Source organism: Sorghum bicolor, chromosome 1 (assembly GCF_000003195.3).
Source record: "Sorghum bicolor cultivar BTx623 chromosome 1, Sorghum_bicolor_NCBIv3, whole genome shotgun sequence".
NCBI lineage: Eukaryota > Viridiplantae > Streptophyta > Magnoliopsida > Poales > Poaceae > Sorghum > Sorghum bicolor.
The window spans coordinates 12,648,456-12,673,046 of record NC_012870.2 but is presented as its reverse complement, the minus strand read 5'-3'; the positions used below and the strand labels follow the sequence as shown (position 1 = coordinate 12,673,046).

The following is a 24,591-nucleotide window of genomic DNA, read 5'->3' as shown; positions in this document are numbered from 1 at the left end:
GAGGAAGGCAGATGACGGAGAGAAAAGGGTCGGGATCAGAATAAGCCCGAGTCATTGAGTCCACCAACGTCCCACCCCCTGCCAAGTTGGCACCTCATGAACCACGCTACGCAAGGCCTCCAGAAGCCTTCACATCGATCTTTGGCCGTCTTGCGCCTCTGTTGCGGCCCCACACGACAACTCCACCATCGATGAACTCCACCGGAGAAGATCAGGCCTAGAGACCGTCAGATCTAGCATCGGAGGCTGCAGGTATGCAACCTTCACCCTTGCCTGGCACGCTAGGCACGCAACCATGGCACTGCGGGTGTTCCACTGCCAGGCCACCGCTAGCTAGCATCACCATGGTACTTCTGGAGCATGCCTAGCCAAGCCACAGCTAATTATGCCACCACGGTGTCACCAACGAAAGCCACACCACCATTGCCTCCACACATGCAGTGCTCAAGAACTGGGCGGCTAGAGCATGCCACTAGCTCGTCGCTGCAGTAATCATACACAACCACTCTACGGATCTATACATGGAGGGGGTAGAAACCCTACGTCGGTCGTCGCACCCATAAAGCACCTCGACAACACTCGCAGAGAGAGAGTGAGAGAGAGGGAGGGAGCAGGCGCAGCCGCCGCCATCCTTGCCCTTGGCCAGGCAGCCGGCGCTAGGCTCTAGCAGTAGATGGGGATGGCTGCATGGAGGAGGGGCTAGGGTGGAATTGAGGTTGCCGCCCGAGTTGCCCGAGACGACGCAGGGCCAAGCGAGTCTGTCTTTCCAAGTCATTTTGGTGCTTGTGTTGTTTCTGTATGCATGTATGCTTAACAGTTGCATTGTGGTAGCCTCCATTTCAATAATACAGTAAGCAAGATAAAATAATTACTTGACTTTACGTACATAGTTGCAGGGTGACCGCGTCCTGAGGCCATCCATCAGGCAGGCGGTCAACGTGCTGCGGCTCGAGTTGCCCCTGCTGTGCCTCACAGCGATTGCGAACATGCCGGTCGTTCATGCCACCGACCGGTAGGAGTAGTGGCAGCGCTGGCACCGCGCGTTCAAGCATCGCATTATGAGATCTACCATCAAATTATCTTTTGCAAAGCCGATAATCAGTACTAATATGGAGTGAGAAATAAGACCATTCTATGAAATTTGACGATTGAACACATGATGCATCGATCACCCGTCCAGAATGGATTGATTCTTCTTCAAACAAACGCTCCATAATTTCGTTCGCCAAACTAGCTATTGGAGCAAGCTGAACCTGTCCCATTTAATATTAATATAAAACAGGTGATTGATAAGTCTCATCGCTGTCCAACACTGTCGAGCAGCTCAGACTTGTGGAGCTCGGCTGTTGTCCTTAAGCCATTTCTCTGCTATTTCCACCCTTGACCACGAAAGGTGACCGGCTCATGAGTCACGACTCACGAGAGACTTTTAAGGTGAAAAGTGCTGAAGGAATCGTTCAAAATATCTAAGCCGATAGCGTGTTTGCTCCTTCGACACTAGCAATGGCGCCACAGAGCTTCCTCATCGTGCTTGCTGTCGTCTTGTCGTTCGCCGGTCCCGAGGTAGTAGTTGTGGTCGGACAACCCTACGTCCCTTTAGGGCCCTACTGCTCGACGACGGGCAACTTCACCACCGCCAGCGATTACCAGGTAAACCTCGGCGACCTCATGGCCTCCCTCCCTCAGGGAGCCATCGCGAACCGAGGCTTCGACAACGGCAGCGCCGGCCAGGCGCCAGACGAGGTGTTTGGGCTCATCATGTGCTACGCCGACCGGAACTGGACCCAGTGCCAGAACTGCCTCCGGGCCGCGGCCGCCGGCGTCCAGCAGATCTGTCCTTTCAGCCGGGAGATGAAGGCCTGCTACGACGCCTGCGTCGTCCAGTACTCCAACGTGTCCTTCTTCTCCGTCGCCGACCTGACCGTGGCGTTCTACGTTTGGACCAACGCCTTCGTCACCGACATGGCCGCCATGAACGCTACACGGTGGAGCCTGATGACCCGGCTCGCGGAGGAGGCCGCCGGCAACGGCAACTCGCTGCGTCTGGCGAACGGGAGCCAAGCGTACACGGACTCGCAGGGCAGCTCGCAGGTGATGTACGGGCTGGCACAGTGCACGAGGGACCTCAACGGCAGCGAGTGCGCCAGGTGCCTCGCCAAGTTCGTCGCGGAGCTGTCGAGCTCGCGCCCAAACAACACCTACGGCACCGTCAAGGGGTACAGCTGCTACGTGGCGTACAACATCGGGGAAACCCTCGGCATCACCATCCCGCCTGAGACGGCAGCGCCGCCGCGGCCACCGCCGCCGTCGTCGTCGACGACGACGACAGTGCAAGTGCAACCACCGGGTTAGTATCAAAAGCTGTCATATGTGCTGTGGTCACTTAATTTGCACATCATAATCTGTTTCTCACGTTTAGACATCTAATTAATATAATCGTGTTTCGTGTGAGAAAAGATCCATCGCCTCCCCCAGGCCCGACGACGGTGGCACTGGTGGCCGGCGTGACTGTCGGCTCCGTGGCGTTCGCCGTCTGCTCCGGCGCCATTGTTTTCTTCCTGCTGCGTCGTCGGCGCCGGAGACGAAAGGCAAGAGAGCGCCAACTAGACGTGTTTGACGACGAGCCTTTGGACGACGAGTCGTTTGAGAAAGGAACAGGACCGAGGCGTTTCCGGTACAGCGAGCTGGCCATGGCAACCAGCTTCTTCTCCGAAACGGAGAAGCTCGGCGAAGGGGGTTTCGGGTCAGTATACAAAGGGTACTTAAAAGAAATGGACCTTCACGTCGCCATAAAAAGGGTGTCAAAGAGCTCCAAACAGGGTAGGAAGGAGTACATCTCCGAGGTGAAGATCATAAGCCGGCTGAGGCACCGCAACCTCGTGCAGCTCATCGGCTGGTGCCATGGCGGCGGCGAGCTCTTGCTTGTCTACGAGCTCATGCCCAATGGAAGCCTTGACTCTCATATCCACAGCCACAACAATTTGCTGTCGTGGCAACTCAGGTACCACACTTTTCTGTTCGCTTGTCTTATTAGCCGTATTTTTTTTTTCTAGCCAGCAGTATTTTTCTCTCAGAATAAATCAGCCAATAGTAATTTCAGCCATGAGCCCATGACTCAGACCAGCGACAATATGTGCATTACTAGTGTTCAGCAATTTCTAGTAATAAATGCATATTAATTAATTTTTGCCGCGTTATTTCGTCATTAGGCATGAGATCGTGCTTGGAATCGGTTCTGCACTCCTGTACCTGCATCAGGAGTGGGAGCAGTGCGTCTTGCACCGTGACATCAAGCCCAGCAACGTTATGCTCGACGCCTCCTTCAACGCCAAGCTCGGCGACTTCGGGCTCGCGAGGCTGGTCGACCACGAGCGCCAGTCGCACACGACTGCGCTCGCTGGCACCATGGGCTACATGGACCCGGAGTGCATGTTCAGTGGCAGCGCCAGCACGAGCTCCGACGTCTACAGCTTCGGCGTCGTCGCCCTCGAGGTCGCCACCGGGCGGCGGCCAATCGTGGCGCTGCAGGACACGGAGGAGGAGTACGCCACCGTGCACCTGGTGCAGTGGGTCTGGGAACGCTACGGCCAGGGAAGGATCCTCGACGCCGCGGACGCACGGCTGGACGGAGAACGGCTCGACGGCGAGGACGAGGAGATGGAGCGCGTCATGGTGACCGCGCTCTGGTGCGCGCACCCTGACCGCGCCCTGAGGCCATCCATCAGGCAGGCGGTGAACGTGCTGCGGCTCGAGGCGCCCCTGCCGTGCCTCCCCGCGAACATGCCGGTCGCGACGTTCTTGCCACCGTTCAGTCGCCTCCAGCTGGCTGAATCTGGGGCTGTCACCGGTAGTAGTAGTGGCAGCGGTGGCACCACGCGTTCAAGCATCGCAACGGAGGCTTCCACCTTGCTGAGATGAAAAAGGAAAAAAGAGATATTGTTCTGTTTTTTCAGCTTTGATACCCTGTCCAAATATCATTTTGAAATGTCACTAGTCCAAATTTGCACGAGGCAAAGAATCCAAATTGCATGGTATAGCATCTACCTCTGCCCCAAAATAATTACATATCAGTCATTAATTTCACTATAAATATAAGAAAATAATATCACATCTGTATGTTCATATAAATTTATTATAAAAATATACCTTATACTTAATCTCATGATTGTGTATAAAAAATATTAGTATATTTTTATATAAATTTGATTAAAATTTAAAAGTTTGGCTCATAAAAAACGAGATATGTATTTATTTTAGAATAGATGAAGTGATAGAATTGATGAATATTCATGTTACACATGGATTCTTTGCCCCATACAAAATTACGCATGGAACGTGAAGATTTCTCACGAGCGACCAGACATCAAGAATAAGCCTCGATGAAAAAAATCAAAACTCGTTAGCTTGTTAATTGAGTCAAGATTTTAGCTCGTTAGTTATAACAAGCTAACTCGAGCTCGCGAGCCGCTTTCGAGCTAAATGAACTATAATTTTAAAGAAAAAGTTATCATAACTTATATTAGTTTTGTATTACTTTATATCTTACCTTCACAGATGATTGATATGTTAGTTCATATATATATTTTGTTTGACTTAAGACTATTGGATATATTATTTTTTATTATTACTATGTTTAAGGTCTAGATAAATGCAAATATTAGATTTTGTATACTTTTTTCTGGCTCGCGAGCTTAATGAGCTAGCTCAAGCTTGTAACGAGCCGAACCGAGTCAGCTTTCTAGCTCGTTAACGAGTCGAGCTGTTATTCAGCCTTAGGCCTTGTTTAGTTGCAAAATATTTTACAAAATGAACAATATATCATTTTTGTTTGTATTTGATAAATATTGTCCAATAATAGACTAACTAGGTTCAAAAGATCCGTCTTACAAATTGCACACAAACTTTATAAATAGTTATTTTTTTATTTATATTTAATATTATATATATATATGCTGCAAGATTCGTTGTAACGAAAAATCTTTTGGAAGGACATTATTTGTTTGACTGATAAATCATGACAGAATACTATTGGCCTGATTTGTTGTCAAAGAAAAATATTGCTGAAGCGAACAAGTGACCTGGTAGAGTAGGATCTCGACTGCAAGGAATGAATAAATTTGGAGCATAGTAAAGGACGAACACGGCAGAATCTATGGGAGAGAACGGTTACTGAACTGGGACGGTTTCAGCGTGAAGGGTGTGCGTTCGTTGTCAGTTTTCCCAGTACAGGTCCGTGGACCGCGGTTGATATATGCACAGCGCCAATCATACAGGCTCGAGTTTTTTTTTTCTTCTTAAGTGGAAATCATACAGGCTCCTAGGCCCGCACAACTCTAAGCCCAACTGCTAAATGCCGGCCCAAGACCCAGCACCTTCGAACGTCACCAGCCCTTTACAACGCCTTCGGCCTTTCCTTTGCTTCAACCTGTTGAGTTTTTCTTATTTTTATATATTTTCTTTTTTTTGCTAAAAAATATTTGTTTAGTGATACCACAACCTAAAATTAACGTGTTGCTAAAAATACCAAAATACCATGGTCGGACGGTAAAAATTAGTAATAGTAGGTTGGTTGTTATTTCTCGTTTTCGCAATACACTGTTGGTCAATGTTTTTATTCTACTCTATCACTGGATCGTCATTATATCCTACTTTTCACGACCAACAGTCATCGCTACATATGAATTGGGCAAGAGTGCACTCAATTGGCTTTATTCACGTCTAAATTTTACGGGCCTACCAATCAGACAAATCTTAACATAATTCTTCCTTAGCACGCGCGCATTTTGTCTCCTAATAACGACATATAATGAGACACTAAAGAGTAAAGATGGACTGTGATATAGTGGATGTTCGATGGTATATTTTGGTTATTCACTCTCTTGACCATTTTTACCAATATCTCAGTGACAGGAGTGGCAATAACCTCACCACTAACATCCTCCATAGCATCTACAACGATTAAGTGATTGAGAGCTAGTAAATTTAACTCATCTTTTAATCCCTCTCTACCAAAATCCAAGTTATACCAAGATGCTTGAACCTAGGGGGAGAGAGAGAGCGAGAGAGATTGTCTGTTAACTTCTACTCTTTATATGCTTATAAGATTATTAACTAATCAACTAAGCCTAGTACATATCTGAAGAACCTAGAAAGACTCCCACATCCCACCCTACTATGTCTCAATGCAGATTTTATAGGGGTTTTATGCATACTAAATAAAGTGCTACATCAGCAGAAATAGAGCTTTTGCGTATATCGAGGAGAGAGAAGAAAATGAAATGAGTGAGCATTGTTTCCAACACGTTGGAAATCGCATGAAATACTTATTGGGAACTTTTAGTTCGTCTCCATATGTGTGTGAGAGACACAGGTGAGACCCACAAAAGGCTAAAAATAACCCTATAAAACTATGCCGATGGAACTATGCACTAAGAGGGATGCATTTCCTGTTAAGTTTTATGTTTTAGAAACCGAGAGGTGAAACCTTGTTCTGAAATGAGGATAGCATTCATTCTGGCTATTCAATTCCTATCCAAATTTTGAGAGAAATGAGTGGCCTAAATATTCTGATTACCATCATACCATGTCATCCTAGGAAGACATTAGACAATTCGTTTGAACTTATTAGCCGAATCTGCCAGCCATTCAGCAGTATTTTTCTCTCACAACAAATCAGCCAACAGTACTTTCTGTCATGGCTTATCAGCCAAACAAGGCAGCGTTGTTAGCTTTTTCAAATGGGGTTTCCAGCTTCTTTGTTGCCTTTTCACTCGCACCCCTACGCATCTCGTGCTCTTTTGGGCTGCCGTGACACTTGCAGGTTCAGATGTATTGCTCGCTGTGACACCTCATTGTCATTTATATGTGCAGCTTATTTTAGCAAATTTTTTATTTGCAGCTAGGCTAGCGCTCTTGAAGAAGGATTCGACGGCAAGCCCAGTCGGCTTTAAAAGGCCGGACTTGGTCAGCCAGACCATTCCCATACTGCTGGCCAAACTAGCACTACCCTTCCAGTGCCAGTGCTGCCAGGCTTAAATTAATAGCATGGTTTAGACTTTGTCAAATTTACTAATTGTATAAGTTCCCTTTTTGCATATATAGTTTTTTCCCCCTCAAACCAAGTATAAGATGCCCTGGGGCGTCTTTTGTTAAAAAAAAGTAGTTTAGACAAGAACACTCGTTTAGGAAAGCATTGTCAGCAAAAACCCATTGGTGTGTGCCTGTATGAATGCCCAACACAGCATCGTCAGAGGGAAGACAACCAGCATATATACATGTTCCGTGTCATCCATGTGCTCATGTCATTAGGTGGCCACCATCGCTATGATCCCTCTCTCTCAATGTGCGTCCAACGAACGATCAATAAATAAACCAAACAGCCTCCGCCTACTAATGATGAAAAAAAATAATCAGTGGCGGAGACAATCTGGCTTGAGATTCACAGGATTCCACTTAGATATAAGCGATGCGTGTAGGGCTCTTAGGTGATCCATCATACGCAGGGCATCTGCCCCTGCAGGGGCTGTCTCCCTACCAAGCTAGCGCGAATATTGGCGACCCTGTCGTCTGCACTGCATTTTGCATTGCATGGGTCTCTCTCTCCCTCTCTAATTAACTTTACTTATCTTTGGAGAGAAGCCAGAAGTTCCGCTCCATATGCATCGTGGACTAGTTTAATTAGTTAATACGTGGTTTAACGCTTAGTTAATTTAACACTGGAGTGAGTCATCATGCCTAGCTAGGAATGAAGATGCATGGTGCCTATAGATCGATCATGACAAAGCAAAGATCGCATGTGATCCAACTGTAGCTGGCTAGCTGCTACGACTCCGTCAGCCACCTGCGCTTCATCAGGTTAATTACTTATATATCTATCTTAGCATTTCGAAGTTACTGCGTGATGCGTGCTTGATCACTTAGTTACTACTAATTTATGAGTTGTGTCAGTGAAGCTTGTCGGAATCTTTTCTAACCCAGGAGAGAGAGAACGAAGAGGCTTTGTCAGAGAAGCAAGCTAGGCAAATTGGCCATGGAGATATGGAGCTAGGCAGACAGGATCACAGGCAGACAGTGATGCATGCAGCTCTAGGCATCAGGTGCAGGTCTGCGGTAAGGACTTTTGCTCAGAAATCAAGGGCATCTCATCTCATCTCATTTACAGTGCGTTCATATTAACTCCTTGACTTAGATCAGTAAATGATAAGCTCATGATTATCTTCATATGCGAGCCCCTTTATTCTTTGAGGAATTTCAGATGCAGGCTTGGGGTCTGCAGTCTTGTTATTACTAGCTGTTAGGCCGCTTCTAAGGATCAGTTTTATGTTCCTTTCACACACCCATTTTTATATATGCTATCCTAAAGAAAATTTGGCGCATGGGGAGAGATTTCTCCCAGACATTGCGCAGTTGAGGTTGAGAAAGAAAACTGGGGAATATATAACACGAACAACAGTTGTCCTGTTTCAGTGTCAAACACCAGGACCAGGCCAGGGGACAGACAGTGGTCCATTAGGCAGAAGCAAATGTGCATAATTCCTTGCCGCTCAAACCACTGAACCATGGGCCCTGGCTGCCCACAAATAATTGGACCAGAACAATTAGTTATAGATGTTCTCTGATTCCTTTGCCGAGTGATGGACTAATGTGTGTGTGCTTGCTTTTGAGTGTGGATCATGTGGACATTTTCCTTTTCTGCCCCCACACTCACATAAGAAAAATCATTAATTCCAAGTTTATTTCCTTTTCCATGAAAGCAGTCAAAAAAGAGGGTGAGATGGACCCAAAGTTTGATATGCACACCACAATTTGATTGATTGACAAGTAGAACTGAAAACTTTGTCAAATTAAAGGACAACAAAAGAAAGGAAATTAAAGCGAGAAAGATCGATATACATGCGACCTTGTTACTCATCGATTAAGGCCATGCCCATGCGTGTCACACTATAGCTAGATGGGTAGATCATATCTTTGGCACGAAGCAAACTTTGGAGATCATCTGAAGTAGTTGCCAACTCGCCATTACTTTGGTGTACTTTTGGTTGGCATTCAGCCAGACAAATTGGAGCCGAGGGTGTACTGATGCTGTTAACATAATGCACCCTCCTCCTACTGGTGTAGGGCTGCAGCTGCAAGTGTTATTGTTTAGGGAGCCCTATCTATATGTAACATGTGGGCTACCTAGCTATAGGTAGCTGCCCTGCAAAGATAGATTATTGGTGAAGTGAACAATGCAAGCAAGTGAATCCCTCTCGATCTCTCTTGACATATATATAAAAATGATCCCCCTAGACACAGGGAGTTGGAGGCTAATAATCTGAGTGTCACCTCACCATCACCCTCCTGTTGATTTCTACTAGTGGAGAAGATACAAAAAGCGGATCACTTTGCCTTCAACGCACTTTATATGAATTCCTCTTTTCCCGTGTTCCCAAGAACACACTACGTGGATATCACAATTCCACTTCATCATGCAAATTAACTAGCCTGGCACTATGTGTCAAGATATCTTTGAAAATCTATATATTCAGAGATCATTGCAGCATCCACTCTCTCGAGCATATGCATATGTGTTATCACTAAACTGTTTTCAAAATGCATAAGGTGGGGTGATGCAGGGGCTTGCAACTTGACAGCATGCAGCAGATCTTACAATTTGAATGGATGCATGCATGGTGCACATAATCACTCAGATAAGGGTGCACTAAGCGCGGCGGAATATGCCGCTTATTAATTGGTCGGTCAGCAGATCGAACAAAGATGAGGGCAGCATGAAAGTGACCTCACGAAGCCATGCACTCCGTAAAAAGGAAAATATGTGGTTTCCGGTATATATTGAAAACTTTGTGTTAGTAAAAGATTCATCACAGTCGTCCTTGGTTTTTGCATTGGACTTGTATATATTTCACTTTTCCTTGTATGTAATATATATGTTTGAAAAACATGTACAACTACTATATATATATATATCTTTATATATATATATATATCGATCTTCGGTCTTCCCAAAAGACAAAAGCTCTCATCACTACTCACAGTCATAGCATCCAGTGTCTCAGCCAGCGCAGTGCTCCGATCCATGGCATATGGAGATGTAGTTGTGAATTTCGCACATGCATGTATTCGTTCCCCGACACAAGTTTGCATCCATGCATGCATCTTTTATGCCTATCCTGCCTTTTATATATACGCTAGGAATGAACGTGACAGCGCCTCCGATGCGCGCGCGCGCCTAGTTCGTCGTCACGTCCGTCCAAGTCCACCGCAGACACGCACGCACACGTCGATCGTCCCCCTTGCCTGGCTCTCCGCGCGCGGTGCCGGCGGCCTGCCGGCTGCCGTTGACGCGCGCCTCAGCCGATCACGCACGCACACGCGGACGAGAACGAGAACGACGACAGAAAGATGCAGCAGGCGCACATGAGAGCTAGCCCGGCCGGCGACAGGAGGAACCGATGCCCTGCCCCGCTGCCCCGGCTGATCCCGGCACCACTCGCCCCCGGCCCCGATCGCGTCCGCCTCCTCAGTCCTCACCCCCGCGCGCGCACCGTGGCTGCGCGCGGGGCACAAATCCACCCGCCTTTATTCTGCCCGGGCGCCGCGCTTTTGCGTGATTCCTTCTCCGATCGGGCGCGGCGCGGCGCGCGTACGGCCGCTGGCCTAGCTTGCATATGGGTCGCTGGCGTCGCGTCGCGCGCAGGGGGGCCGGGGCCGGGGCCGGGGCCGCCGGGCGGGCGAAGCATGGATGGGACGAACTGGCGTTGCGACGGGACGTTGCCGGCGGGACGGGACGCGATCGAATGCGATATGCTTCCCCTCGATCGCTCGCTTTGCCCGGCCGGTGGTGCACAGGCATATATCTTAGGGCTAGCTGTGGCCGCCACTGTTCGGGAATCCCATCGATCGATCGCTTTGCTTTGCATGGGGCATGGCATGGCGTGGCCGGAATTCCTGGGTACGTCGACGTGCGGTGGTAGTGGAGGGTTTGATTTGGATCCTCCGTTTCGTTTGCGGTCCATCTTTGTGGACTTTTTGTCGCCGGCCGGCGATCCTCAGAATCGGATCGACGTACATCAAAAATGGTCCGTGACTTCGATCCATCTGCCTGCCTGTCGATCTGCCTTCCATGTGTTCCGTACTCCAGTATATAGAGTAGTAGTACGTAGCTAGGCGTGAACGTGAAGTGTGAGTGTATCCTGAGGAGCAGGAGCCAGCAACGCAACGCTCCAAAGAAGACAACTTTTGCAGTAGAATTCTTGGCCAGTCAGCTCTGGCGGTAGATCTGGCCACGTATACGTACGTACTCCGTACGACAAGGTTGGCTTTTGTTATTGCCTGGCTCGTGTCCCAGCCGCGGCAACCCAAAGCAGCGAGCGACTATATTAGGCTGGCCAGCACCGCGCCGTTGCGGCGTTGCGCCACACCATGCCTTTAAGTAAAGAGCAAGGACCACACTCTGGAACGGATTAGGCTGTCCGAGCTTTTCCTAACAGCGGATTACGCTGCTGCTAATTCATATATTAAGGCCAAAATGACCAATCATCATTCTCACACCACCTATCTTTTTTTATTAACTAGAGTGCTGAACGTCTGGAAAAAAAACGAAGGACTAAAGAGACGGCTAGCTAGAGCCTAGAGGGCTGATCGAATGAGGCTAACAAAAAAAAATCTTCTCAAGAACTAGCGGAAGCATAACAACATTGAGAATCACTTATCATCATCCCGTCTAGTCACTTGTTTGGTCCTTCAATTTTTAGGTAGCCATACGAGGGAAAATTAAAGTGAGAGGGACGACGGAGGACGTCGAAGGGACGGATGACGACGACACAGGCTTGGTGTGTGAGTTAAGTGTTGTCGAGTAGTACCGTGAGATGGAGAAGAAGAGATCATGTACTGCTAGTCAGACGGTGGTGTGACCTAAAAAGAGTAGGAAAAGGGAGGCAATAGATGTGTCTGTATGCAAAACTGGGTACTCAGGCCAATGTGGTGTGATATGATAACAAAACGGCCCCACATAGCCATCTAGGCTCATTTTACACATCATAGATGTTTTAAGGACTATGATATCAAGTTTTATAGTTAAGGGTTATGTAGTCAACCATTTAACACTCAAGTAATATGTCACATCAGTAAAACCGTCCTAATGGATATTTAGAAAATTTTTAATATTTTAATAGTAGAATATCTGGTTCTCTAAGTGAGCAGGTGAAGTAGACAATTGCAAAATGGTTAGATTGTTGAGGTAAGTAGACGTTTTCCCATTAGAGAGCTATAAAGTCACCCCTCTTAATATGTTGGATAGGCTTCTAAGACTTTAACTATTACACCTCTCATATATTTATTTTTCAGAGTCTTTGTGTACGCATTTGACCACTAATTTATTTTAGAATATATTTTTAGAATCACCAAATTATGAGATTTTGCATGTATTATTCTTGATATGATTTACACATAGAATTTATATGTTCCCAAACTAAATAACTTACATGTTATTGATATCTGCAGTTTTATAATTCACTAAATCTTGTCTTGATATCTTTTCCAATCTGCGGGAGTACTATCTTTTAAAAATGTATACATTGTGGGGATTGAGAACTTAACTTAATCATACAATAGCTTTCCTTATAAATGTATTTAAATAGAAAAGGATCGTCTAAGTTACACTATTGAGCATCAACATCGAGCACTTATGATTGGACAGAATGTATTTTTGGGTGCTTCACGAGCAAGCATCAACGAGTTTATGTAATTGTTTGCTAGATAGCTTATCTAGAGAGGGGTAACTATTAGGGTTATAGGAGTGGAAGAACTGGTCAAAAAGTTTAGAGATGGGCGTTTTTGGATACATAGGTCCAACAATAATGGTGGCTTAGGGATGGGTAAGGACATCTTGATTAGAATGAATTGGGCAAGGCGATGACACCACTAGATTATCATATGCAAGGATGGGTGATAGCCAATGGTAAGTGGGGAACGCAAAGGAGCTCGATCATGTTACATATTTAGGTGCGAGAAAAGAAGCATAGGTGCCAAAAAAGATGTCGACATAGCGAACGTCACAGTGCAAATAATCAACTGGTGTTAGTCAATTGAAATGAGTCATTTTTTAGCCGTCTAAGGCTAGCCCAAATGCAATGACACACTTGTAGACTCAACCTGCGAGATAGGTTCAGACGCCGTGATAGTTCAAGTAGTGGCTTGCAGGATGTAAGAGGTGTTTGTACAAGTTGCGTATTGCTAGATATGTTGTGACATGTGAGATTAAGAGAAATGAGAATATTACATGGTGGATCCAAGACAGTACAAATAGTGATGGTTTTCGGTGTGGATCTGATGATCTTGAGCTAAATATGTGTGGAAATAAACTCTTTACTCAAGAAAACCATGCATAGTTGTTTCATTGGCTCTAGGGACTTCAATGACCAATTGTTGCTAAAGTAAAACCCCGATATTTTTAAAAAGTAGGACCGGGCAAGAACATTCATTGCTCTTTTTTTTTACATCACGAGATAAGATAGCATCACTTGTTACAATGTTGTTAGCGGTGCTTATTCACTCTCTCCTTTTTATAACAGCATAATGTGGAGGGTCTAATAGGTTTGGAGCTATATAAATCTACATGGGAGTGGGACTAAATTCTTTAGGCCTTGTTTGGATGTTGTTGGATTCACTTCAATCCATATGTGTTGGTGTGGGTTGGAGTGGAATTTAGTTCAAGTTCCACTCCAATCTACCTCAACACATTTGGATTGATGTGAATCCGATTACACCCAAACAAGACCTTACTTGAGACAAACCATGCATATAGGTTTGTATTAGGTGTGCTCTAACAATTAGCAACACCTATAGTTACAAATAAAACAGTGATGCTAAAATGATGCATGCTAATGCTATATGTTACGTAGTGTGTATATATATCACTGAAAATTTTCACAAGGAACCTTCTGCGTTTGTGTAGTCACCGTGGATGGCATCACCTGCAACGTGGCACGTCCACGTGCTCTCGACACCAGCCAACCCTTAGCTGCAGGTTTGCTTGTGCTCGCTCCCTCTGCCGCGGGCTAGCTATAAAGCCGCGCTGCGCGCCTGCAACCACCTTCGCCGAAGCCGAACGCGCAAACCTCCATTAGAAAAACCACAACAAACCAGAGATCTACCGATCCAACGCAAGAAGCAACCACATCGCTATATATAATGGCCGCTCCGGCCTCCTCGTCCACCACCGCAACCGCCGCGCCCGCGTCGTCGCCACCGCCCAAGCCTCCAAACAACGCCGCCAGCAGCACCATGCTGGAGCCACGACAGTCGCCGTTGCCCTGCCCCGACGCCGCGGCCTCCAGCGTCAGCTCCGCGAGCTGCTGCAGCAGCAGCTGCAGCGCGGGCAGCAGCCAGGCGGACCGCTCGTCGACGTTCTCCGTCGACTCGTCGTCGGCCGCGACGCCGTCGTCCTCCCCGCCGCGGCCGCACCGCGCGAGCGACGTGGCGTGGGCGCCCATCCGGGGCCGCGCTCTCGGCCCGCGGGACTTCACGCTCCTCCGCCGCGTCGGTGCCGGGGACATCGGCACCGTCTACCTGTGCCGCCTCGAGAGCCAGGCCGCCGAGGGGTCGTCCGCGTGCGAGTACGCCATGAAGGTGGTGGACCGGCGCGCGCTCGCCAAGAAGGGCAAGCTGGCCCGCGCCGCGGCCGAGAAGCGCGTCCTGCGGCGGCTCGACCACCCGTTCCTGCCCACCATGTTCGCGGACTTCGACGCCGGCACGGACTACTCGTGCATCGTCATGGAGTTCTGCCCGGGCGGCGACCTCCACTCCCTCCGCCACCGCATGCCGGGCCGCCGCTTCCCGCTGGCGTCCGCGCGGTTCTACGCCGCCGAGGTGCTCCTGGCGCTCGAGTACCTGCACATGATGGGCATCGTGTACCGCGACCTCAAGCCGGAGAACGTGCTGATACGCGGCGACGGCCACATCATGCTCACCGACTTCGACCTGTCGCTGGAGTCCACGGCGTCGCCATCTCTCGAGGACGCCAGGAACGTCGGCGACAACAGGGAGGAGGACGTGCCGGAGCCGGCAGCACCGACCTGCCTCCCAATCCCGGAGCTGCAGCTGCTCCGGCTGCGGCGGTGGAAGCGCCGCGCCGCGCCGCGGCCTCGGTTCGTGGCGGAGCCGGTGGACGCGCGGTCCAGCTCGTTCGTCGGCACGCACGAGTACGTGGCGCCCGAGGTCGCCCGCGGCGGCGGACACGGCGCGGCCGTGGACTGGTGGGCCTACGGCGTGTTCCTCTACGAGCTCATCTACGGGCGCACCCCGTTCGTCGGGGAGAACAACGAGGCGACGCTCCGCAACATCGTGCGCCGCCCGCTGGAGTTCCCGGCCGCCGCGACGACCACGCACGCGCACGGGGTCGGGGACTCCGCCGCGGCGCGCGACCTGATCGCGCGGCTCCTGGACAAGGACCCGCGCACCCGGCTCGGGTCGAAGCGCGGCGCCGCCGACGTGAAGGCGCACGGCTTCTTCAAGGGCCTAAACTTCGCGCTGCTGCGGTCGGCGCCGCCGCCCGTGGTGCCGCCCCCCGCCGCCCTGCACCGGTGCGACAAGGCCGCCGACGTGCAGCAGCTGTTCGATCACTTCTGATCGAGTCCCGAGTCCCGACTACGTCCGTTCGTTCAAATGAAGCAAGCATTTTTTTTTTTTTTTTGTCGTCGATCGATCAGTAGCCAAAAGAGTTGAGTGCCGGACTAACCAGCTGGGGTACCCAGATCGAGGCATGCCCGTGTTGAGTGTTGACTCCATTAGCACTGCTGTACAACGCTGTTAATTACGCACGTACTACTAATCAAACAATTAATATTTACTTATTTTAGTTACTGCGCCAGTCCATAGCACTACTTGAGCCTCCAGAGCTAAGTTTATGTCTGGTGATACCATCTGGTGAGATGACTGATCAGCTGGATTAAGGGGGTGTTTGGGACTGCTCCGCTCCACGTTTTTCAGCTCCGCTCTACGTTTTTTAGCCAAACGGTTTCAGCTCCACGCACTCAGTTCGAGGAAAAAGTGTGGAGTTGTGAGAGCACCTAAAAAGGTACTCCACAAACTCCAGTTTTTTGTGAAGCTGCTCCATGGTAGAGTTTATGGAGCAGAGTTTGTGGAGTAGTCCTAAACACCCCCTAAAACTGTCGCATCGAGGTTTATTACACGATTAGCTGGTGGCGCGCCAAGCTGATATTACCGCCCGATCGATAAACGCGTTCTACTAGTTCATCGAAAAAAATAAATAAAAATAGAGAGCAAGAAGATGCAGTGCTGCAGCTACTGGTGGATTGCATGATGGATTTGTAATTAGCCTGGAGCTAGCCCTGGAGGCAATTAACAAGGACCACTGGGCGGCACGGCATTGAGAATGCTCGCTGGATTTGTCTGGCTAGCTGTGCTGCTGATAGATGTAGTTAGGGTTGGGAATTCTATGTACAATGATGGCGAGGGATCTGAGTTGAGCTGTCAGTGAGATGGAGGCGGCGTCCTGTCTCGAGCTTGTCCATGATGATGGATTGATGCCGCGTGGACTGGAATACAGGATCGGACCGGTTTCCTTGCAAGCACAAGCAGAGACGACGTACACGGGAAGTTGTTGCGTTCGTTGATGCTATATTGCTTCAGAGCTACTAGGTGTTGGCGCTATTAGGGCTTCACCAAAATTGGGCCTGCTTTGGGTTAGAACTACTCAATCGATCGACCGTAGTGTTTTTCTGTCATCTGAAGTTCTGAACGAATAACATAATGTGAAATGAAGTTATGGTATATATATTAGCCTGTAATATATATATATATATATATATATATATATATATATATATATATTTTCATCATCATCAAGAGCGGAAATGTTCAGATGGTTTTTTTTACGAAACAGGAGGGGTTTTCCTCTACTGGAATTTTATTAAAACAAAGATGCTCTAGGTGGTCAGGTTAATGCATGCTTTACACTAACAAAGAAACCAGGGGAAGGTACTCGAGGTGTGGTCAGGTTTAGACATTTAGTCCATTTTGATATATTTCAAAACAAACTAAACCATAAGTCTTCAGATGTGGTTAGCCTACGTTCAGTGTGGTATTCCAATGCATTGCGCTTGAAGTTACAAACTGCTACCAAATCAACACAGGTTATGGACAATAATGTTATATTTCGAATCTACATAGATACGTACGTTTCAAAATGTAGATTGTTTTGTTATGTACTTAGTCAGAAATATCTCTAATGTTTACCACATTTATATATTGAGACCATCAACAACATCATTAAATCCATTATGAAATGCTCCTTTTGTTCCGAATTATAATTTCTTTTTGACTTTTAGATACACTATTTTTACTATGTATCTATAAATAGTGTAGATCTAAGTGCAAAACAAAAACTATGTATGTATCTAGAAAGTGAAAACATCTTATTTGGAATGGAGAGAGTTTATCTTAGTGGTGAATATATTTCAAAACTAATTAAAGAACTTTGACTTCAATGACCTATATATATTTTGGAACGGAAAAGTAAAATATAAAAGATAAATATAGCATTAGTCTAGAGAGAGGATGTGGGACTAACTTACTAGTCACTTTTATGAAAAAAAAAACAGAGTAGGAGCGGCCTTCTTAAGAATCCGTACGTCTTATCCTCTGAAGAAATGGTCCTCTCTCTCCTTCAGAGATCCATGGATAAGGATGCATGCAACCAGTACATGCAGCACAATAACCGTTATCTATTATTTTTTCCCACAACAACCCAAGAAGTTTTTTTTTGAGCAACCAACAACCCAAGAAGTTGTGCAGGATACCTTCAATACAATATTTCCATTTTTTTTTTAAAAAAGAAGCATCATTTTTTGTCTTTGTATCTTAATTTTGGGGGAGTAACAGAATAAATGCAAAAGCTGCCTGGCAAGTAGTCACCAGGCCAAAAGCTGAGGGAGGTCTGGGAGTCCTGGATCTCCGAACACAGAATGAAGCTCTGATCATCAAGAACCTTCACAAGTTTTTTAACAAGGCTGACATTCCTTGGGTGAGTCTCATCTGGGAAAAGTATTACTCCAATGAAAAGCTCCCAAGTCACATTAAGAAGGGGTCCTTTTGGTGGAAGGATGTCCTCAAACTCCTTGATAAGTTCAAAGGCCTAGCAACTGTCATCCCTGGAGTGGGTGATTCCTGCTTGCTCTGGGATGACCTTTGGTTAGGAAGGGTGCCAAGGTTGGAGTACCCTGAACTCTATTCCTTCACAAAAGCCCCACGGTTAACTCTTCAACAGGCCAAGCTGCATACTGATCTTCCTCAGACTTTTCACCTTCCCCTTTCCACCCAGGCCTTTGACCAACTTCAACTGCTTCAGCAAAGCTTGCAAGAATTCCACCAGACTCAGACTGCTGACTGTTGGACATACATTTGGGGTTCAAAACTCTTTTCTTGTCGAAGGGCTTATAAACATCTGTCAGGTTCTAGTTTGGCACACCCAGTTTTTAAATGGATTTGGAAATCAAGCTGTCAGCACAATCACAAAGTCTTTTTTTGGCTTCTGGTCAGAGACAGAATCAGCTCCAGGAACCTGCTAAGGAGAAAGAACATGTTTTTTCCTTCTTACTGCTGTGTCTTGTGTAACCTTTCGGTGGAAGAAGATGTCGCACATCTATTTCTGCAATGTGCCTTAGCAAAAGCAGCTTGGGAATGGCTGGGTTTGATTGTGCCCCAACATCAAGACCCCTTCTCAGTCCTAGAAGACTTCAAATCTCAGCTCAACCTACCTTTTTTCATGGAGATTGTCATCATCATGTGCTGGAGTATCTGGAAAGTCAGAAATGACCTCATTTTCAGAGGAGAAGCAGTGTCCTTAGAAAAGTGCAAGGCAGTCTTCAAAAAGTGCTTCGGTCTGGTTATCCTACGAGCGAAGAAGAGATATCTGCCAACCATTTCTCTATGGCTAGAGCTCCTTGTATGATTAGCTTAATCTTTTTTACTTCCTTTTTTGTTTCTTAATTTGTTTCTTTGGGACCGCCCCCTCTCTTTTGTAATCGGTTACTTGGTTTTGTTTTTCTTTAAATAAATTCAGTAGAGGCGCTCGCCTCTCCTGTTCTCTCAAAAACAACAGATCCCTTCATTGGAAAAAAAAACAGACATTCGTCTGCCAGGCCAGGCTACCCATGCGGCTATGCCCAAACACCCCTCACTGCCTCGCTGTTTCCTTTTTTTTTTTGTAGCTTGCGTTGCATGCATGAGCACCCGTACTGTACCCATCTCCCAGCGCCAAACGGCAGTAATGCAATGGACACAGGAACAGTGTACATGGCCTGCCGAGCCTGCAGGCAGGCAGGCAGATCCAAGGAATTTTTGGTGTGCCATGCCAATGCCATGCAAAAAAGGCATCTATGCAGGGCCCCACATGCAAGAGAATAAAAAAGGTGGCGTGCCACGTTGTGCGAGCATGTACGCAAGGCAGGCTCTCTGGTAAACAAGCTTCAGATCAGAGTGTGCGGATTGCAATGCAAAGGTGTCCCAACAAGCACGTACGCCTGACGCATCCATCTATATGAATGGCATCTACCAGTACTGCGCTACGACTACGAGTATCTCTCGGAGCGCTGTGTGTGTGTGTGTGTGTCCAGCCTGTGCCCTGCGTGCGGCGTGCCGTTGGGTGGTCACGCTCCATCGCATGCAGGCGAGTCACGGTCGCACGGACGAAGTCCAGCCTCGCAGCGCATGCAATGCAGGTCGAGAGGACCAGGAGGCTCTCGCTCGATCGCTCTCTCTCGCTCTCTCTCTTCGTGCGCTAGCTACTATAGCTGCCTGCCAGTGTCAAAATTGGCACGCATCATGTGCACGGCAACGGCGGGCCGGCCGGCAGCGCGCTTTTCTCTCGGCTGGTACGGTGGTCGCGGCCACGTTGCTTGCCGGGGTGCGCGAGAGAGGAAGGAGCCTGTCTGCCAGCACGCGCCGTGGTGTGCGCCCGGCCGTGGCGATCCGTCGTCTGTACTGAACTGTACGCGCGCGCTCGGCGGCTAGCTCTCACGATCCATCGACCAAACGCCCATCAATGCATTGAAGGTGATCGATGCTGTCGTCGTCGTCGTCTCTGCTCCTCCAAGTTCACGGGCTGGGCAACGCAACGCAACCACGTTGCGGTACGGTTATAACCTAACCAGGTAGCAAGTGGATGTGGTTCTAAAATAATTAAGCTTTCAAAGTTTTTGCGTAAAGAAAGATACTACTCCTAAACAAGGTACTGTAGTTTCTGTTTGGTACTGTACGCAAACACAGGCGCAATATTCAAGATCTGGATGATTCAAGCTCAACAGCTTTTTTTTTTCCCCCATGCATGAGCATGGACACAAAAAGGCTGCGTCGTTCATCATTAGCTGGAGTGGCAGCTGAACTAGCTCGCCATGAGTGGCTAACCCCGAGGATGTTATCATCATGGCCTTTACAGAGCAATGGATTGTGATGTTACAATAGTCTTATTTACCACGGTCACAAAGTGCTACTGTACGTGTATGTGTTTGGTTGTTTGGCTTCATCTAGCCTAGGTAGCAAAATAAGCTTGGTCAGTTCAAGCTAGCATAGTGCAATGCGAGGGGCATGTGTGTTTAGTTTATCTGCACTATCTATGCCTGTATTGTATACATCATATTGGGTTGGCTATGAATAGTTTTTTATAGTTACATTAGTTTTTATACTCATTACCTTATCTCCCACCTCTCATGGGCAGTCCATGTTGACATTTCATTGAACATAGAAGTATACAACGCTCGCCAACTACCACCGCATCGCCGCCCTTCCCTCTTCTCCCATTCCGGTTCCTCGACTACCTTGTAGCTAGGCCTTGGCGTCCGCATCTAAACGGGCCGTTCGGGGTGGCTCGAGGTAGTTCTTAGCGCTAGAGCTCAACGGTGAGGTAGTCCTAGAGTTGCAGCAGTAACCACACGTACTCCTCCAGCGGTGTGGAGCACATCGGCGGCCAACATAAGTCTAGTGGCTCGAGCATGTGATCAAGGCAGCAATGTGCGGTCGAGGTCGACGAAAGGGAGGCTGATGTTAAGTCAACGAGGAAATTATCCCCGTGGCACAAGGAGACCGACATTGATGAGGGTCATGTTGTTGCTTGCTTGGATAGGTGAACGGGTGCGCTACCTAGGCTGGGACACAGAGATAGGGATGAGTCGGTCGTGCGTGGTAGAGGAGCACCAGAAGGTTAGCTGAATACAAACATGTGGGCCATTGTCACCTATACAATCCTGGCTCCATGAAAATGCATCCCTCGAGCCATATGAGCAGTAGTAGTAGTCCTCACCTAGGCATACATGCACCCTAAATCCCTAAACCCTAAAACCCTAAGACCCCAATTCCAACCATACATGCACCCACATATTGCAAACTCTGACACCCACAAAGATAATGATACTCTTCTTATATTTGCTCTAGCTCTGCCACTACCTCGAGCAATGCATGACCCTCTTCTTGGATTGCGTAAGTCTAGCTTTGGAGCTAGTCAGCCATTCAAACAGCCGGAACTTACATTATCTAAGCCTAGATAAGGTGTAAGCTACCCTACCAATCACTCCTGATGCCTCAAACAACCGTGTCAAACAAAACTCGTGAATTAATGAGCCTTCCTACGTAATCGTTGACTCATCAATGTCATCAGAACTCACAGCACAACCTCACATGGAGCTCTCCAGATTTTACACTCCTCCCTCTTGTTCCCAAATAAATTAATTTCTAATAAAGTTGTAACTTTTTTTGAATTTAACCGAATTTACATAAAAATAGTGGTGTTTATTTTTTATAGTGTGTTTATTTGATGTCTTAATATTGGTGCTTTTTACTATAATAAATTGACAAAAAAATTAAACAATATCAGATGACATCACTAAAAAATTGTTTTATTGAGGGACAAATGTGCACGTGCTCTCCAATGGTAGGAAAATAATAATCATCAAACACTAATATCCGAATAAAATAACTCAAAACTCAGGGGTTAAACTTGATTTATGACCCGCATAAATTATTCCTATGATGGCTTAAGTATCTCCGTGAATTGATTTATATAATAACGTTACTAAAAATTGCCTGCATTATACTGCGGGAGATTTACTTATATGGCCCTAAAAAATATCTCTTCCTTGTATGATCTTTTTTTTTTGAACTTTCTTCTATGGCCCTCAAACGAACTTTCATTCCTTCTATGACGTTCCGTCCGTTTTTAGCACTTAACGATGTTAAGTGGAGGATAAAAAGACCATAATGCCCCTGGCATAAAAAAATTCACAAATTTTGGTTTGTTTCTTGTATATTTTGAGTAATAATAAACAAATAAATTGACAATTTAGACATTATAACAATACATATTTGGATCACAATAAATATTTGGACAACATCACAGTACAATAGTATGTGCTCAAAAATTTCATTTATACAAGAAATAAACTAAACTTTGTGAAAAAAAATTTCATGCCAGGGGTATTATGGTCTTTTTATTCTCCACTTAACACTATTAAGTACTGAAAACTGACAGAAGACTATAGAAGTAATAAAAATTCGTTTGAGGATCATAGAAGAAAGTTCAAAAAAAAAAGAAACCATAAAAAAAAAGACAGTTTTTTAGATAAATCTCTCGCTGCTGCACTACCGGTCGGTCTGGTTGGCTCGTGCCGTGACGCGGGTGACAAATGAAAGTGAAAGTAACGTAACTTTTGATGGATTGCGATTTACGAGTGAATTCACTTAAACTTCGGTTGTACTTTTTCAGAAAAAAAACATTATTTTTCCTCACAATAAATCAATATCAGTATCAACTAAATTTTAACACAGCTAAATTTGATTGAATGGAGGACTTACCGTTACTAGAATCGAACCTTAGCTTCAAGGGCCAACCTTGAACTTCGCATACTCACTACATCCCAAAATAACTATCGTTCTTGATTCTCAAGAAATAACTTTGACTAAATATATATTAAAAAGTATTAATACTTATAATATATAATTAGTATCATAGGAAAGATCTTTGAATCTAATTTTTTTAATAAATTTATTTGGATATATAAATATGGTATATATTTTATATAAATCAGTCAAATTTGTGACACGAAAACCAAAATAATAATTATTTTGGGACAGAGGGAGTAGTAAAAGAACAGTAAAACCATTTGAACAAATGGCATATGTGTTAGGAAAAAGTCCGCACTATCTCTCTTAACTTTTTGCAAAAGTCTAATTTTTCTCCCTATACTCTAAAACCGGGTAAATCACCTTCGTGAACTTTTAAAACCGTTTATTTTACCTCCTTGACCCGTTATAATCGGTTTTTAAATACGGTTTTGTCTTTTTTATTTTTATTTTTATTTATTTTGACTGAATTTTTTAAAAATCATAATAAAACATAAAAAATATTAAATAGAAAATCTAATTTTGTTGGACTCCAAGTAGATCTACACAGTGAACATACATGGTATGTTTTAGTACAAATTATTAAAATCTATAACTAAGTTATGCATAATCCAATAAGTATAAAATTTTTACTACACTTTAAGCATACAATAATTAGCCCACCATAATATTTTCATCACAATTGGACCAAAGAAACTGCAGCTTGAATTAATTATAGAAAATCATAAATCTAAAGCTACAATAAATAATTTGTACTAAAGTATACCATATTATATATTCATTGCACAAATCTACTTATGTGGAGCCTAAAAAATTATATTTTTATTTTACATTTTTTCTATAATTTATTATGATTTTTTAAAGTTTTAGCCAAAATACATAGAAAAGAAAAGGACAAAACTGACTTTGAAAACCGCTTATAACCAATCGTGGAGGTAAAATGAACGATGTTTAGAGAGGTGGTTTACCTGATTTTAAAATTCAGAGTGAAAAAACATATTTTCGCAGAAGTTAAAGGAGGTAATGTGTTTTTCCCCCTAGATGTTACTAAAATCGTTGTGCTCCCTGTTTTCAGTCTTGATGGGCCCATGTCCTAGGCGGCTTAGGCCCGAGGGCCCAATGCAACAACAACAGGAGTGAACGTAGTGGCAGGCTTCCCGTGGTGCACGGCGTAGGTGGACCCATGCGCGCAGGGCCGGTCCTGATCTTTCATGGCCTATATATGGCAGCAAAAGAGTTGAGGCCCTATGGTACAAGTTTTTTTTTTTGGTCATACATATTTGGAAGAAGTCCACTTCAGGTCCCTCAACTTTTGCAAAAGTCTGTTTTTCATCCCTGAACTTCAAAACCGGATAAAATACATCCCTCAATTTTTGAAACCATGCATATTATGTCCCTGACATGGTTATGAGCGGTTTTGAAGGCAGTTTTGTCTTTTTCATTTTTATTTATTCTGGCTAAATATTTGTAAAATTATAGTAAATCACATAAAATTCATAAAATAGTAATTCTAACTTTGTTGAACTTCAGATAAGTAGATCTACATAGTGAACATATAATATAGTATGCTTTAGTACAAATTTTTTATTGTAGCTTTAGATCTGTGTTTTTCTATAATTAATTAGAATAATGCATAGCTATAGTTTGTATGGTGCAATTGTGGTGAATTTTTTATGTTAG

At 45.8% G+C, this 24,591-nt stretch overlaps 2 protein-coding genes across 2 annotated transcripts; both read left to right on the top strand.

Annotated features, from left to right (window-relative positions):
• Nucleotides 1,360-4,034, top strand: LOC8057248 (L-type lectin-domain containing receptor kinase IX.1). The gene is made up of 3 exons (XM_021458712.1): nt 1,360-2,347; nt 2,458-3,001; nt 3,210-4,034. Exons 1-3 carry the CDS (start codon nt 1,504-1,506, stop codon nt 3,916-3,918), a joined length of 2,097 nt encoding a protein of 698 aa, XP_021314387.1. The 5' UTR covers nt 1,360-1,503; the 3' UTR covers nt 3,919-4,034.
• On the top strand, nt 14,106-15,860 carry LOC8057247 (protein kinase PINOID). Its single transcript, XM_002466716.2, has one exon. It carries the CDS (start codon nt 14,191-14,193, stop codon nt 15,625-15,627), a length of 1,437 nt encoding a protein of 478 aa, XP_002466761.1. The 5' UTR covers nt 14,106-14,190; the 3' UTR covers nt 15,628-15,860.